The sequence below is a fragment of the Indicator indicator genome, chromosome 11 (genome assembly GCF_027791375.1).
Source record: "Indicator indicator isolate 239-I01 chromosome 11, UM_Iind_1.1, whole genome shotgun sequence".
Classification (NCBI taxonomy): domain Eukaryota; kingdom Metazoa; phylum Chordata; class Aves; order Piciformes; family Indicatoridae; genus Indicator; species Indicator indicator.
The window spans coordinates 278,323-296,268 of record NC_072020.1 but is presented as its reverse complement, the minus strand read 5'-3'; the positions used below and the strand labels follow the sequence as shown (position 1 = coordinate 296,268).

Genomic DNA, 17,946 nt, shown 5'->3' with positions numbered 1-17,946 from the left:
CTCACAGTTCTGCCATCTGTTGGTCCTGCTTGCCTAAGTTCTCCCTGACTTTCATCTATGCATTTATACGTACTAAGAAGCTGCAGTTCACCCTTGGAGGAAAAAGCAGCAGCAGCTCTATTACATGTGTTGCTTTTTGTTTCTTTTTACAAAAGTCTCCAATGACTTGCAGCTGAAGCAGTCCTTCACTGCAGTTTCTTCTCTTCAGGCTTCTGTGACCAGGCAAAATGGTTAGGAGAAACTGTTGAGCATAGGCTGTGATTACTGCAAGTTCCATTCATTTAAATTGCCTTTTACATTCCAGAGATCCTCTTTTTAGGAAACTGCTTTTAGAAGGATGTCTTTTCCAATCAACTGCAGATGACAATAAAGAAAGTACAGCTTATTTCTGGTCCCAGGAGGGAATGGAAGCTATCCTGCCTCGAGGTTAAGAAAATGAAACCTCTTACCCATGCTGCTTACTTTCTTTCTTGCTGGTATCTGTTGAATTGTACCTCAGATGCATTTGTCCTTGGCTTTTCATTGTATATTCCATGAAGACTGTATATTCCATCTTCATGGAATATACAATGCTCTGGCAGACGGGTTGGACCTGATGATCTCTTGAGGTCCCTCCCAACCACTGATATACTGTGATACTGTGAAGATATTTCTTACTGAAGAACTGGATAGTCCTACCACTAGACAGATAGTCTGTTCAAGTGAAAGGACCTATCCAATATGGTGAAAAATTCTTTTCACTGTGGTGGACACTTTCATGTAGGACATGCATTTTGGTGGCACTGGAAATTCTAAGTCACTGTCTAGGAAGGCATGTGAAGGATGTACCTATAATAGCAATAGCTATGTCCTGCTTGGGCTGGAAGTCTCTCTCCTTGTGCTGGGGATGACTGTGTCAGCAGTGGGAATGGGACAGCTTTTGCTGACAGGTGTGATCAAGCCTGTAGAAGACAGCAGGCAGCCTCAGTTGTGTACTGCCCTGAGAATAAGAAATCTGGCAGGCTGTTTGCCCTGTGCCATCACTGCTTGAAGGTGTTCAGACAGTGACCTTTTTGCCTCTGATGAATGAGATCAGTCTTCAACTTAATGGAGCAGTATTTTGTTTGGCGTATTTCTTAATCCATAGTCAGTACACTCCCTTGAGTTAGCTCTTTGCCAGGCAATGCACAGCTGATCTACTGACTTCTGACAGACTTGCTTTCAGCTTTTCATTTCAGTGGCAGAGCCTCTGGAAAATGCCACTTTGCTGTAAGGCCTTCTCACTGAGAACATGCACCATGTGTGTTCTGTTGCTCAGAAATGGAGACTCACAGGCTTGCTCTTGGCAGCATGGCAAGCAGCATTTCCATTGCAAGGGACACCATAATTTATAGCAGAAAAAGGCTGGAGTGTGTTAGCCAAATGAGCTATTTTCTTGTCCATGTCCCATTCAAGATCTCTTTCAGGTCGTTGGCAAGTTCTCTTGCAACTGCAAGCTCCATGTTCCAAGTCTTCCAATAGTCTTGTATACTATTTAGAAGCTTTTTGTATTCTAGATCTTGGTAGGAAACCTCAGTCTACCTCAGCAAGATGATTGCTCATCTTTCTTTTCCCAAAATGTCACTTTAAGTTACTAATGTTAGAAATGGATTAAATGTAGGAATGGTGATACTCAATAGAGCCATGTGCCTTTTGGAATAAAAGTGTCCTTGTGAAACCCTTTCATGACACAAGTTGGTGTTCACTTTCTGTTGTACTATGAGATCCTCTGTAGGGCTGGAACATTGTTCTTCATGTTGTAATTTGAAACAAGGTAGAGTATCCACTCGTTGTTTTCAGTGGGAAGACACCACATCATGTATTTTTACCTACGATCCATAGTGTGTTGGCCTGCTGGCCATTATTCATTGCTGATTGTTCAACACTAAAAAGTGTTGCTGTGCTTTTTGGAGCAGCCTGTGTTGCTTTAGGATAAATCATCCAGTATCAAACCAGCAAAGGGAATATTATTTATTTGGATATTAGAATTACTGTAACTGGTATTTCAAAAGATACTGTGGAGTAAGAATCCTCAGAATCAACAGCATCTGCCTGGAGAAACTGGCTGGTCCAGACTTGGATGAGTGTACTCTTTGCCGGGTTAAAAACTGGATGAATGGCCAGGCCCAGACAGTGCTGATGAATGGTGTTAAATCCAGCTGGGGGTTGGTCACAAGTGAGGTTTCCTAGGGCTCAGTTTTGTGGCCAGTCTCTTGAAAATATTTTTCAGTGATCTGGACAAGGGGATTGAGTGCTCCCTCAGTAAATTTGCAGGTGACACTGTGTCGGGCAGGAATGTTAATGTGCTTGAAGAAGGCTTTACAGAGGGAGCCGGACAGGTTGGATCAATGGGCCAAGACCAGTAGTATGAGGTTCAACAAGGTCAAGTGCCAGGCCCTGCACTTGAGTCACAACAAGCCCATGCAGTGCTGTAGACTTGGGGCAGAGTGGCTGGAAAGCTGCTGAGAGGAAAAGGACCTGGGAGTGTTGTTTGGCAGCAGGCTGAATATGAGCCAGCCATGGGCCCAGGTGGCCAAGAAGCTCAACAGCATCCTGACCTGTATCAGGAACAATGTGGTCAGCAGAACTATAGAGACATAATAGTACCCCTTTACCTCTATACTGATGAGTCCACACATGGAGTACTGTGTTTATTTTTGGGGGCCCTTGCTAAAAGAAAGACATTGAGGTGCTGGGCCATATTTGAAGGACAACAAACCCAATGAAGGGTCTTTGGAGAAGTGGCTGATGGAACTGGGGTTGTTCAGCCTGGGCTCAGGTGAGACCTTATTGCTCTCTAGAGCTACCTGAAAAGGAGGTTGTAGTGACATGGGTGTTGGTCTGTTCTCCCAAGCAGCAAATGATTGGATGAGAGGAATGGCCTCAAGTTGCACTGGGGAGGTTCAAATTGGACATTAGGAAAAAACTTCTTTGCTGAAAGGGTTGCCAAGCCCTGGAATAGGTTTCCCAAGCAAGTGGTTGAATCATCATCCCTGAAAGTATTTAAAAACCATGTAGACTGGATACGCTTAACTGTAGGAAGCTACTCTCACTTTTAGGAAACTTGAGTTTGTGTACCTGTCTACAGTATGTTTTGTGAGCATCATAATGCTGCCCCCCTTGCTCCCCCTTCCTTAATAATAGTAGTACATCTCTTTGTTGAGAGAGTGTTAAAATGGTATTGATGGCCTTTTTTGGGCTGTTTTTCCTAACACAGGACGTTTTCAAGTGTTTGGAAGCTTTAGTAGGAAACAATTTAAATAGGAGGGCTCTTCATAAAACAAATGGGGTATGGAAAAATCTTAGCCAGGTGAAGTTAACTTCATTAAAACTACACACTGTAGTTAAGAAATGTTGTTTACTTCCCTGAAGTAAACTTCCAAAGAGGGCTTCCTTGCAGATATCAGTGGTCTGTTCTCCTTGGCCGTTACGAATTCTTGTCCAGACATTGGAGTTTCATTCCTCTAACAGATAGTTTCCTTTTTAGCTAGCCTCAGCAGGTGGACTGGAAAATCAACCTTAATGAGTAATCTGAATGAAAATAAACATGATGAATTACATATATGTAAGCACACCTCTACATGTGCTTTCAAGTGGGAGTACCTTATTGCAGCCTTTCAGTACTTAAAGGGGGCCTCTTGCAAGAGAACAAGGGATGATGGTTTTAAACTAAAAGAGGGAAAATTCAGACTGAATATCAGGAAGAAATTTTTTGTGCTGAGGGTAGCGGAACATGGACACAGGTTGCGCAGTGAAGTGTTAGATGCCCTATCCCTGGATGCATTCAAAGTCAGGTTTGCTGAGGCACTGAGCAATCTGATCTAGTTGAAGATGCCCCTGCTCACTGCAGGGGAATTGGACTAGACCTTTGGAGGTCCTTTCCAAGTCAAAGCATTCTGTGATTCTCTGTATTCATGGTTACTGTTCATTAGTCTCTGTTTTGTATGCATCATCCAAGGACAGTTGGCAGAGAGTTCACATTACCTTAGTTTATTTTGCACTAATTTCTAGATGCCTCAATTAGACAGTAGAATTTATTATGTTTGTGTAAGTTAGCTGTACCAAATAAGACATCTCTCAAGTGTCCCATAGCCTAGAAGTCAGTTTACAAGTGGATAAAACAGGAAGGGGGTAAGAATAGAGCAGAAACTAGAAGGTCGGGAGAGAAGAGGTCACCACATTGTGTAAACTGTTTTTCAGTGTCTTTATCCTGTGTTGTAGTCCCAAATGTCTGAATAGCAATCACAGTAGTAGCAGGTAGTGATGAGGAAGGCTGCTCACCTCGTGTTTAGATTGCTGAGTACTAATTTATTACTAATTTTTTTTCCAAGCATAAGAAGGGAGAAGCAATTTTTGTTTAGAATTTTGTATGGGTAATTGCAAAAGCAAAAGAGGAAATGGGGAGATGAAAGCTGCGCTGACATCAGCTGACCCTGCCACTTTGAATCAGAATCGTAGAATGCTTTGGGTTGGAAGGGACCTCTAAAGGTCATCTGGACCATGCCCCTGCAGTGAGCAGGAACATCCACCACTAGACCAGGTTGCTGTTTGAGCCTGACTTCAGTCCTTATGGACTATGGCTGTGTTACAGAGCATGCAGAGAACCATTCCAAAACACTGCTGCTTTGCAAAGCTTTTATCAGGACTGATTTCTGTTTTGGCATGGTGGGGCAGAAGCATCTTAAACCTGTTCAATTTCTTTGAACAGTTTTGGGTACTCTAAAATAGAGAAGCAGGATGTGTAGAAGCATTAGGTGCAAATTAATTTTGGAATTTGAGTGGAAAATTTTCACCAAGGCTGCAGATACTACTTGCAACAAATAAATGAAACATTCTTAAAGATACAAGATAAAAAGAGTACATTGGAATCAAAGCTCTTCGACCTTCTGTCTTGCACTAGTGAACTTCTAGAAGTAAAAGATTAAAATGTCTTGTTTAAAACGTTGTGTCGGTGTGAGCTGAAATCCCCCCCCACGAACAAGTAACCAGGCTAGCCAAGTCTGGAAGCAAATGAAGGCTGTATTTACAAGCAGAGTCTAAAATCTACGATGAAATGCAATGAATATGTACAAATATACAAAATTCACAACATTTACAAATATATACAATCAACAAAAAAAGCACAACCGATCTCCCTTTGCTTCCCCCCAAGGGGACCCTCCCAAAGGGACCTCTCTCTCTCCCAGGAGCTTCTCCCCAGACCCCCCTGGACAGAGAAGCAGAGTTAGTTAAGCAGAAAGTTGTTAACTTAGCTGCCAAGGTCAGTACGTGTTATCTTCAGCCAGAAGAGAAGAAGAAACAATAGCCAGACAGCCCAGCAACTGCCCCCACTGCCGAACGCAGAATGTGCAGAGTGCCCCACTTTGTTTTGGGCAATAGTTCTTAAACATTTCTATCTATCCAATGGAAGTGTTTAGGACAATCAGTATTTCGATTTCTTACACCCAATAGTGACTTATTTACACTCTTTCACTTTCTCTGTTTTGAACTTTGCAAGGAAAAATTAAAAAGACAGTTTCAAACCATCAGAGTCCACCCCTTCTAAACAATTCCATTGGCTGCTACTACCATTTAGCTAATCTACAATAATATCTACAACAATAGGTGAATAAAGATCATAGTCCATTCCGGCTATCTCAGATGTAGATGATTCAAAAGAGTCAAATCACAGGAAAAAACAGCAAACAGCTTGTTTCCTCACAGATGGAGCGAAGGAAGGAACAGGGACTCTCAGGTGACTCAGGGCTCTCAGGGTTTGTGCACCGTAGATCTCATGGACTCTCCTCTTGGGCGCGATGCAGTATCTGCACAACACTCTGAATTTAACCTCTCTCAGCCAAAGTTAGATTTCTTTGTGGAATACACTGAATTTCACCATTTTCTTGCATCACCCAATAGGTGTGACCAGGACCTTCAGCAGAAACCACCCCTTGGACAGGTTTGGCCTCTCCTGAAGGAGAAAATACCCAAACAGTTTTGCCTAACAGATTCTTTTCTCTGATAACAGGAACTCTATCACCTTCTTCCTTTCGCAACAAATCTGATTGGGCAGGTCCAGCTCGATTCACTGAACCTCTACTATTCACCAACCACGTTGCTTGTGCTAAATGTTTCTCCCAGTTTTTCAAAGATCCACCCCCCATGGCTTTGAGAGTGGTTTTCAGCAAACCGTTGTAGCGTTCGATCTTCCCTGCAGCTGGTGCATAGTAGGGAATGTGGAATATCCACTCGATGCTGTCCTCTTTGGCCCAGTTTTTTACAAGATTGTTCTTGAAGTGAGTTCCACTGTCTGACTCAATCCTCTCTGGAGTTCCGTGTCTCCACAGGATTTGTCTTTCCAGACCAAGAATGGTGTTACGTGCAGTTGCATGAGGAACTGGATAAGTTTCCAGCCATCCAGTGCTCGCCTCTACCATAGTCAGCACATACTGCTTACCAGATTGAGAAAGAGGTAGAGTGATGTAGTCAATCTGCCAGGCTTCACCATACTTGTACTTGGACCATCGGTCACCGTACCACAAGGGCTTGATCCGCTTTGCCTGCTTAATAGCAGCACAAATGTCACAGTCATGGATGACTTGTGTGATAGCATCCATGGAAATGTCAATGGATCTGTCACGAGCCCATTGGTAGGTTGCATCTCTGCCTTGATGTCCTGATGAGTCATGGGCCCACCGAGCTAAGAACAGCTCACCTCGGTGTTTCCAGTCAAGATCAGGATCAGGATCAGAATTTGTGTCCACCTGGGAAACTCTTGCAGCTAGATCTGCCTGATGGTTGTGTTGTTGTTCCTCTGTAGCTTTGCTCTTAGGAATATGAGCATCGATGTGTCTCACTTTCACTGGGATTCTCTCAATGCGAGCAGCAATGTCTTGCCACAGATCTGCAGCCCAGATGGGCTTTCCTTTTCTCTGCCAGCCATTCTTCTTCCAGTCTTTCAGCCAACCCCACAAGGCATTGGCTACCATCCATGAGTCGGTGTAGAGATAAAGCTTTGGCCATCTCTCACGTTCAGCTATGTTAAGAGCTAGCTGGACAGCTTTTACCTCTGCAAATTGACTGGATTCCCCTTCTCCATCTCTCGCTTCTGCAACTCTGCGCATTGGACTCCACACTGCAGATTTCCATGTCCGCTTGTTCCCAACAAGACGACAGGAACCGTCTGTGAACAAAGCATATCTCTTTTCATCATCAGACAGATCACTGTAAGGAGGAGCTTCCTCAGCACGAGTTACTCTCTCCTTTGGAGGTTTAGCACAGCTTGTGCCTTCTGGCCAGTTTGTGATCACCTCCACCAAACCAGGCCTTTCGAGATTTCCCATTTGAGCTCTCTGTGTTATCAGAGCCATCCACTTAGACCAGGTAGCATCTGTTGCATGATGTGGTGAAGAACCTTTGCCTTTGAACATCCAATTCAGAACTGGCAATCTAGGAGCTAGAAGAAGTTGTGACTCAGTTCTGATCACTTCAGAAGCAGCTTTCACTCCTTCATAAGCAGCTAAAATCTCTTTCTCTGTTGGAGTGTAGTTTGCCTCTGAGCCTCTGTAGCCACGACCCCAGAAACCAAGAGGACGTCCTCGTGTCTCCCCTGGAGCTCTTTGCCATAAGCACCAGGTTGGACCATTGTCACTCGCGGCTGTGTACAGAATGTTCTTGATGTCTGGACCAGCTCGGACAGGTCCCAGACCCCCATCGCTTGGACTACCTCACGCTTGATCTGGTCAAAGGCTGCTTGTTGCTCAGGACCCCACTGGAAACTGTTTCTCTTTCGAGTCACATCATATAGGGGTTTCACAATCTGACTGTATCCAGGAATGTGCAGTCTCCAAAATCCCACTATGCCTAAGAAACGCAGAATTTCTTTCTTGTTGATGGGATTTGCCATGGTGGAGACTCTGTTTATCACATCCATTGGGATGTGACGGTGACCATCTTGCCACCGCACTCCCAGAAACTGGATTTCTCTGGCAGGTCCTTTCACCTTGTCTCGCTTGATAGCGAAACCAGCTTGCAAGAGAATGTCAATGATTTTGTTACCTTTCTCGAAGACTTCTTCAGCAGTCTCACCCCAGACGATGATGTCATCGATGAACTGAATGTGTTCTGGAGGTCCACCTTTCTCCAAAGCATCATGGATCACTGCATGGCAGATGGTTGAACTGTGAATCCACCCCTGGGGCAAACAATTGAATGTGTACTGAATGCCTCTCCAGGTGAAAGCAAACTGAGGCCTGCATTCCTCTGCTATGGGAATAGAGAAGAAAGCATTAGCAATGTCTATGGTAGCATACCATTTGGCCTGCTTGGATTCCAGCTCATATTGGAGTTCCATCATGTCTGGTACAGCTGCACTCATGGGTGGAGTTACTTCATTCAAGGCACGGAAATCAACTGTCAGACGCCACTCTCCATTCTGCTTTCGCACAGGCCAGATTGGACTGTTGAAAGGTGAATGAGTTTTGCAGATGGCCTTCTGACTCTCCAGCTGACGAATCAAGTTTTGAATGGGCACCAAAGAGTCAAGGTTGGTTCTGTATTGTCTGTGATGCACAGTTTGAGAAGCAACCGGCAGCTTTACATCCTCTATCTCATGTTGTCCCACAACTGCAGATTCATCTGAAAGCTCAGGTCTAATGGACAACTTCAATTTTCCTCCATCAATTTCTACAGTTGCTATTCCAAAAGCCCATTTGTAACCCTTAGGGTCTTTAAAACACCCTTCTCTCAGAAAATCAATTCCCAAAATACAAGGTGCATTAGGACCTGTTACAATAGTATGTTTCTTCCACTGCTTCCCAGTTAAACTTATATCAACCTCTATCTTAAACAACTCTTGAGATCCACCAGTGACTCCCTGAATAGTTATAGATTCTCCCCCTTGATAATTTGATGGTATGATGGTGCACTGAGCTCCTGTGTCAACCAAGGCCCTGTACTTCTGAAATTTTGAAGTGCCAGGCCACTGGATGTACACATCCCAATAGATTCTGTTATCTCCATTATCCCTTACCTCCCCCTGGTGGAAGGCAGGGCACCGCTAGTTGTGGGGATTACCTCCACATGTACAGCTGGCACAACGTCCAGTACCAGAATTAGGATCACTGTTGGAGCTATCAGAGTTGTTCTGGGAAACTGAGGAAGTGACAGCTACCCTCCTGGTATTGCTACCTCGGGATCTGCCACTCTGCAGCTCCCTTAACCTCTTGGAAAGATCAGAAGTTGTTTGACCATCCCATCTGTTCATGTTCTCACCAAACTGATCACATAGGGTTATCCAGATACTGCCACATGATTGCTTCTGCTGTCTGTTTTGGTTTGACCTGTTCTGGAATGGCCTCCTTGGAGCACGTCTGTTTCTGACAGCTGAAACTTGTATCCATCTGGAGGAAGAGGAATCAGAATCATCCCCCTTCATCAAGTTGGATATGGAGGTTTTAAGTTCCTCCTTCAGCTCTTTCGTGCAATTCTCCATCTTTCCAGACAGAGTTTCAATGGCTGAAACCAAAGAAGTATGTGCGAGACTATCCTCCAATTGCCTCATTTGGTCAGTGAAATGGCCAACTGTAGGAGGCACTCCACCATAATTTCTTGCCACAATCCTGCTTGCCAGAATAGTAGCATAATTAGGAGGAGCAAGCTTAATGATCTTTTTGGCAAGGCCTGTTCTAACAGGAATTTCATCAGGATTCAGAGTCTTATGATCTCCATACATTACTTCCCTCACAGCAAATTCTCTCAGACGCTTGATTCCCTCATCTATTGTGGTCCAAGGCTTAGGGTTCCATGATAAATCATCTCTGCTGGGGTACCTCAGCGAGACTGCCAGTAGGAGGCGTGCCCACAGAGAAACTTTACCAATGCACTTGCCTAGGTGCCTGTCTATGCCTGTATCCTTTGAGAGCATCCCCAACTGAGAGGCCGACTTGTCGCCTACCACCAATGCTGGGGCTCCCATATCAAAACACCTGGCTAGCCAAGACAGGACTGGCTCATTATCTCCTCTGATGTAATCCTTCCTCACATGTCTAATTTCCTGTCTGGGTGCATTACCTGACTGTATGTCATCCTCATCATCATCATCATCATCCTCCTGAGGTTGCTGTCCCCATAATCCTGTTGTAATCCTCCATTGAATTTCCTTGAGTTCAGAGGCTCTGCCAGAATTTGCTAATCTACCAGGGTCTACATCCTGACCTACATCTCCATCATCCATGTGTGGTCTCAAGAGGTCTACCAGAGTTTTAAGGCTAACCCTCTCTTCCTCACCAGAAGGATCTTTCTTAACAGAGGGACCCTGAGTAGAAGGACCCTCATCTCCATGTGCACCATCTCCTGCAGCATCTGCATCTCCTCCTGCAGCTCCTTTACGCTTTCTGGTTACAGTGGCCACCAAATTTACTGGCTTGGTTTTCACATTCACAGCAGATTTGGAAGAGCAAGTAGCCTTATGTCTTTCTTGACACAGTGCTATTAGCAGCCATATGATTATTCCAAGAAGCAACAAATTTAAGATTAAGGCTAGCACAAGATATCTAGGGTACCACTGGTTCCAAAGACCCTCTGTAGTTGTAAGAGGAGTAACAAACTCATATGTGTCTGCTAGCAGATCCATAGTTGAGTTACCATAGCTTCTTAGCCCAATAAGACCACAACAGAATTCACCAACATTCAGTAACTTATTCTTAACCCAAAAAAATGACTTATATGCCACATATCTCACAATCTTGTCTATCATGCAGGAAACAGCCCATCTGTAGACAATCACACTGATAACAGAGGAAATAAAATTACTCAAAATCCAAAACAGCTTCATTTTGCTTCCTAATCTGAGCAGAAATAAATCAAACAAGCAATCGAGCCCCGAGTTGGAGCGCCAAAAATAAAAAGTGTGTCGGTGTGATCTGAAATTCCCCCCCCTCCAACAGTAACCAGGCTAGCTCAGTCTGGAAGCAAATGAAAAGCTGTATTTACAAGCAGAGTCTAAAATCTACAATGAAATGTAATGAATATGTACAAATATACAAAATTCACGACATTCACAAATATATACAATCAACAGAAAAAGCACAACCGATCTCCCTTTGCTTCCCCCCAAGGGGACCCTCCCAAAGGGGCCTCTCTCTCTCCCAAGAGCTTTCCCCCCAGACCCCCCTGTACAGAGAAGCAGAGTTAGTTAAGCAGAAAGTTGTTAACTTAGCTGCCAAGGTCAGTGTGTTATCTTCAGCTAGAGGAGAAGAAGAAATAGCAGCCAGACAGCCCAGCAACTGCCCCCACTGCCGAATGCAGAATGTGCAGAGTGCCTACTTTCTTTTGGGTAATAGTTCTTAAACATTTCTATCTATCCAATGGAAGTGTTTAGAACAATCGTTATTTTGCTTTCTTACACCCAATAGTGACTTATTTACATTCTTTCACTTTCTCTGTTCTGAACTTTGCAAGGAAAAATTAAAACGACAGTTTCAAACCATCACAGTCAGAGAGGTTCCACATGAACATGAAGAATAACTTTTTCACTGTGAGGGTCACAGAGCCTGGAACAGGCTGCCTAGAGAGGTTGTGGAGTTGCGTTTGCTGGAGACATTCAAAACCCACCTGGATGCATTCCTGTGTGACCTGCCCTAGGTGAACCTGCTCTGGCAGGGGGGTTGGACTGGATGACTTTGGAGGTCCCTTCTCAGCCCTAACATTCTGTGATAAGGGATTTGAAAGATTACTTTGCAGGCATCAATATTGTGTGTGAGTTGAAAGATGACTGTGAGCTTCTGGTTAAGTAGAAACAGGCATTAACCGATGGTGGGATAAGCCCGAAAGCAATCAGGTGTCTCTGTTCTTGCTGCCCAGGGAACTGCTGCTTGTTCCCCACACCCAAGGTTTGGTCTTTGTATGCTGTCCAAACATGGTACTAAGTACAGCACTCTTAATTTCTTTGTTCTGTGGTTGTTGCGTTTTCTGCATGCTTTACAAATGCTTTGGAGTTGAATTGATTTCCATATCATTCCTGTGAAAATAAGAGGTAGTATGTCCAGTCTTTTATACCTGTGAAGCTGTGCTGCACAGGAATTGAGGCTGAAGTAGTGGAAACAGTGCGTTCAGTACTAGGATCAGCTTCAAATACTACTGACTAAATTTCTTAGAGATGGGAACGTTAAATACACGATTCCAAAGGAATGTTCATGCCCCAGAGCATCTCCAGGTTTTAAGCATGCATGCTGTGGCAGTGATCTTTAGCGTCTTCAGAATTATTTTGTGCTTCCTCTTCATACAGGAGTCCTGTGTTTGCTCCTGACTAATGTGGCATACCTCAAGGATTGAGACTTGCTATCCTAGCAGTTAAACACCTTGTACCACTGCCTTTCTTGTGAAGATAGCTCCTAATTTATTCTTGATCCACCTGCTCCTCTTCTTTCATGGAGTGAGGAATTGTGTGGAGAGATCTGCTTAGCATCTCACTCCTCAGAGACAGCACACTCAGTAGCTGGGTATATACTTCATGTGCAATATCCTTGGCATGTAGGAGGAATATTTTAGTGAAGCAAGTGTGCTCCAGGTGGGATCTGAAGGGAGGATAGGTAACCATGTTTTAGGCAGACAAAGTAAAGGAACAGAAGGTATTATGAAGGTATTTTGCTGTTTTCTTCAGTTTGTGCAGCTGTTTCAGCTTGAATTAACTTTCTGGGTGCCTCAGGGACAATGACTTTCAGCCCTGGAGGAGCTGAGGTGGACAGGTCGATTCAGAATAAATGTCAGTCACTGGGGTTGAACATGACAGAATTCATCTGTCAGTTTCCTTAAAGTGGGCTTTCTGGCAAGGCCTTTCTGCTCTGCTGAGTTGCTTGGTTATAACTTGAATTGTCTTCTGAGCTGGTTTAAAACAATGTGAAATCTTTGTCAGTTAGGGTTCTCCTGGAAAAAATAACCTCCACAGGCTTATTTGGGTTTAGTGTTATAACTGCTGGTTTAAAATATTTCTGAAACTTAATTAAAAACCAACAGCCTCTGCTGGCTTGCATTAGAACAACTGAACAGGTTTCCTGATGCTGGTTGTCTGTCCCATGTCTTGGTGAAAGGCAGTTCAGCTTAAGGTATTTTAGCTTAGGTTAATGAATGAAGTGCAGTGGCTTAAGAGACTGGTGCATGTTCCTTCTGCTGCTCCTCTCTCCTCTGTGCAGGTAATTACCATCTGACAGACGTGTTAACCCCATAAGGTAATCTCCTGGTGGCTTCCTAAGCTTTGTCATGTTTCTCTGGTAGGCAAGGTGTGTGCTTGCAGGAGCACTAGGAATATAGATGAGTTCATCATAGCAGAGAGGTTTTTGAGGATGAGGAGATAAATTGTTTAGAGATGCAATTGTGTTGAGGTTTGTGGCTGGTTTGGTTTGGTTTTGGTTTATTATTTGGTATTTTTTTCATCAGAAAAAGGTTACAAGCTCGAGGTCTGTTGATGCAAATCTTCCTCCTAACTGAGGCCACTGCAGCTTTCCATGGTTTGATGTTCTCTTTAGTTTTACCAGCAGAACTGTGACAATTAGCAGTGTGGTCTGTTTCTTACCTTGGAAAGCAAAGTCTGTAAGTGCTGCCTTGTTTATAAAAAAAGGCCTTGTCTAATGTTGGTCAAAGTGTTTGGTTTTGTTTTGGTTTTTTTGGAGCAACTGCTGCTACTTTGTTGCTCTCAAATGTTTTTTCTGACTTAAGCAGATAACTTGGAAGCATCTATACTAATTGACTCTCATTCACCTGATGAAAGAAAATCTTTGTGCTTTTTCCAGGTAGTTGAGACTGAAGAATATTTCTTTGCGTGTCTTACAGGAGGTTTTTGTTCACGTTTTTAAATTAAAATCCAAATATCAGTCTTTCAAACATGGAAATAACAGCATTTGGAACATTTATAGGATTAAGGTAGGACCTCCAGTGTTTCCTGTGTTCTGTTGATGTCAAGGCATGTGTGTAGTATATCAGATGGTTTTAGATGACCTGGTAATTTAAGCATGAAGGGAATTTTCATAGATTCTCAATCTCCAGCTACTTCTCCAAACATTCGTTTGATGTTTTACAGAGCAATGCTGTGAAGAGTGCATCTGAAAAGATGTTTTTCTGTACTGTTTTAACTGTAGCAGTATTCTTGTGGCACCTGGAAAGATAAAGAGATTCCTTACTGATTTACTAAGATTCACTGTACAGAATCTTTGTCTTAAAATCCACCTTTGCTGTCTCAGAGGTGATAATTCAGATCATGAAGTACTGTTAACTTTCTTCCTGCCCCTGCAACAGATAGCATATTAAAAGTAAGCTGTTAGTTTTCTCAAACAGAAATAAGAGCTGACCCAAGGATAAATAAGTAGACTGTGCAAAGACTGTGTGAGAGCTACAGAAGAATAACCAAAAAATACCAGTTTCAGAGACAAACAGCAAAATGTGTATTCAGAGAAAGAATGAGATATGACCTTTGCAAGATCCACCCAGTGGGCCTGGGAACAGAGTTTGGTTATTGAGCACTGTCTCTGTCCATTGCAAGTACCACGCTAAAAAACTCTGCTCACAAAAAATGCAGCAGTCTGTTCATTTACTTGTAGCTTGTCTGGGTGTGTTTGTCTTTTTTTTTTTTTTTTGGGGTGGGGGGAGTGGTGGTGGAGGGGGGTAGGCCTTTTTTTCCCTTTTTTTTAATCAGCACTTGCACTAATTTTTGATGGCTTTTCCCCGTTGTGTTTAGTGAGGTAGCCTGTCTCCATTCCACTAGGTTGCTTTTACACTTGTCCTTCCTTGAGCTAATTTTGAGTATTGCTCAACTCCCTTCAGTTTATACTTTGAATTTGAGCAGCTGTTTTGGTTAAGCAGCCTGGAGTAATTTTCTTCCCTATCCCCACTACTGCGTACCCCAAGTTATCCATTGCGTTATCATGGCATTTGTTTTAAGCAGTGAAGCTGACTGGGGAACTTGCTCATTGAAGCTCTTTCTTGGCCAGTTTATTTTATTCTCAGCTTAGCTGCTCCCTGTTGTGGTTTACTATTCACTATACTATTTACTATGTACTAGTGCTAGAATGAGGGAGGTTGGTAGGAGTGTGTGAGTTGCCAGTTAACCTGTTACACAAAAAGCTGAGTAAGTACTTCAGTTTATCCTGTCCACTTACCCTACACTGAGCTGAAGCTACTGTCAGGTCCTGATTTACAGCTGATTGTTTATTATCCTACAAAGCCAAATGGGTAACTGCTTTATTTATAAATTTTTTTTAATCTTTAAATCCCACATGATCTGCATCATATCTTCAGCCTCTGATGGACAAGTGAAGCTTTTGAATTAGTTGAGCTGTCAGAGTAAATCTAGGTTTTCTAGGGGTTTTTATTTCTTTCAGGAAAAAAAACCTAATGTACATCATGCTTTAAATGTGTTTCTCTGTAAGACACTGTTACTATTTGCAGATGGAGATTTCTGAAGGATAGCAGGTGTTTGTATAACAATAGACTTCTCAAAGTTTACTGATGTTTTATTTATGATGCTCTTTGTATTGAAAATTGGAGCTTTTTAGGGTAGTGTTTTGGAAAAGCCATTGAAGATCAAAAGGTGAAACAATTTTAGAGTTTGTGTTGCTCCTAAGTTTCTGTATTTTTGAAATTCCATTTTTCTGTTCTTAAGTTTTTGCCAAAAGGCCCACAGAAGTAGTAAAAACCTGCACTGGACTAGCAAAGACATGCTGCCAAATACAAGATGAGCAGTTGTGGGTATTTTTAGACCAGCAGTTGTATGCATTGATTAGCCAGTTCTTCCTTTCAAAACTGAGTTCTAGGCCAGGATCACTCTCATGACATCTTTTTTTTTCCCCATCTAATGTTGTCTCGTCATTTTGTCATCCCATGATGTACAGCTCTGTAGATACTAGTGGGGAGAGTGTCAGGATGGTAGAGCAAGTGAGCAGTCCAAAGTCATTGTGATACGGAAAGATTTCAAATGTTTCCACCAGAAGAGAGATAAAACTCGACAGTGGGAATTAATTTGTGGGTGGCAAAGCGAATTCTGTAAAAGACTGGCTAATTTTTCACTTGCAACCAGTACCCTTTCTAGTGTTGAGCTCTTCAAAATGCTGAATTTAAGGCCTTGTGACTGAAAAAAACTTAATTAACAGGAAAACAATTTCTAGGGCCTCACAAAATATTGGAAATTCTTACCTTTAGTTTAGGAACATGTCATCTCACTTAATAGTCTGCAGGAAGTAAGGGTTTAATTTCCTTTTTCCTCCATCCTCAGACACATTGCACTTAAGTTAAAAAAAACCCCAAAGGTCCTGTGGAACTTAGAAGTACTTAAGCTGTTGTGTTTTGGTTGCATAGCAAGTTGATTCATTATATGCAGTACATTCTCATTTCCTGAATTGGAACTTGGGCTTCCAGGAATGTCTATGAGTCTAATCAGGGTGTTTAAAAGTTAAGAACAAGTTAGTCATGAATAAAAACAAACAAATAAGGTAGAAAACACTCTACATAAGACTTTTCTCCTTCTTCAGATGCATTTGTCTTTTGGGTCTCTACTGGGGGAGACCCACTTGGATTAAAAGGCAGGGTAATGCAGATTGGAGTAATTTAAGAAAAAGCCAGTCGGTGAGGCCCTGGATTTTTAGTTATCTGCTGGGTACTTAAAGGATCATGTGTTCTATGGGTGAAGTTAAGAACATGCTTTATTCAGTGGAAGGCATTAACACTCAAGAAAGATACTTCTAAGAAATGTATCTTGTCTGAGAAGGTAAGCAACAAGAGCAGCAGAAGAGCTTACAGGAATATGCACACTGTCAGTTCTGAGCCTGAAGGCAGCACTGTCTGAAGTGGGGATCTGTAAAGCTCTGCTCACACTTTTGTGGAGGAGAGTCAAGCCTTACAAAGGTACGAGAAGTTTTTTGAAGGCATCTACATGCTTGTGACTGTTACATATCTTCTTAGCATAGGAAGCATCGGAGACTTTCTTCTGAACTGGGCAACAGTGGGTTGAGTTCTGTCATTTTTTTGCTTAGTTACTACAGAAATAGTGACTGAGTGAATTAGTAAACATATCTACCAAGAAATCAGGAAAAGAAGGGAAGGGTTGAAGAGTGGTTTCCCATCTCCTGCATGCTAGACGCGTGCAATGTAAGAGGACTACAGTTACTTCACACTATTTTTTTTTGTATGATGTGCGGTAATGCAATGGAGGAGGAGAAAGATTAGTGACATGTTAGTAAATGTGCTTTTAGAGATAAGGGTTTTTTTCGAAGTGTCACCTGCCAAAAAACACATAACCTTTTCTATTACCAGGCAAAGAGGCAATCAAACAAGTTTCAGGGAATGCTAACTGAAAGTGGTCTGTGGAAATGGACTTGTTGTTAAGACCGGGGTGGGGAGAAATGATGAGTCCCTAGGCTATGTCAAATGGTTTTTAAATAGTAGTACATCCCTCTTCTTTCAGTTACTTAGCAAAGGCTACTTCATCCTCTTCTAATAACTATGTTGTACAAGAGTGTACTAAAAATACTTGGAATCGAAATATTTTCTGTGCTTTTGTATTTATGGCCTCTGTATGTCCATTCCTGATACTTGATTTCTGTAAATTTATTCCCTTGGCAAAAGAATAAGTAATGGGTGGGAATGTGAAGTACTTTAGCACAAGATTTGTATAAACTCTTAATTGTAGGGTTTTTTTCTGCTTCCTGTGACAGGATCACTGTAGTCTTTTATCAGGTTGCAAAGAATCACGTAATATGAGCTTTATAGAGGTTTACGGTTGTGTGACTAACACAGTGGGTTAGGTTTGACTAAAACAGTTTTGACAAGAACAAAAACCCTCTAAGAATTGTTCAAAAATAAGTTTTTTGCCTGGATGGAAACTGTTTTAATGATGATAAAGTAGGTTTTCTGTTAACCTTTTGCCTACATAACCATTCTGTTCTATTTACTTTTCTGAAGTAT

General features: G+C 42.5%; 1 protein-coding gene across 35 annotated transcripts in view; it reads left to right on the top strand.

The window, feature by feature from the left end:
- The window catches only part of CLASP2 (cytoplasmic linker associated protein 2), a 154,285-nt gene that overhangs the window by 70,953 nt on the left and 65,386 nt on the right, over positions 1-17,946 (top strand). For 12 of the 35 annotated variants that reach the window (XM_054385203.1, XM_054385205.1, XM_054385201.1 and 9 more), the window contains one exon: positions 3,516-3,518. The exons of the other annotated variants lie outside the window; for them this stretch is intronic. In XM_054385203.1, coding sequence (XP_054241178.1) covers positions 3,516-3,518 — 3 coding nt within the window. The remainder of the gene's footprint in view (positions 1-3,515; positions 3,519-17,946) is intronic. 35 annotated transcript variants of the gene reach the window in all.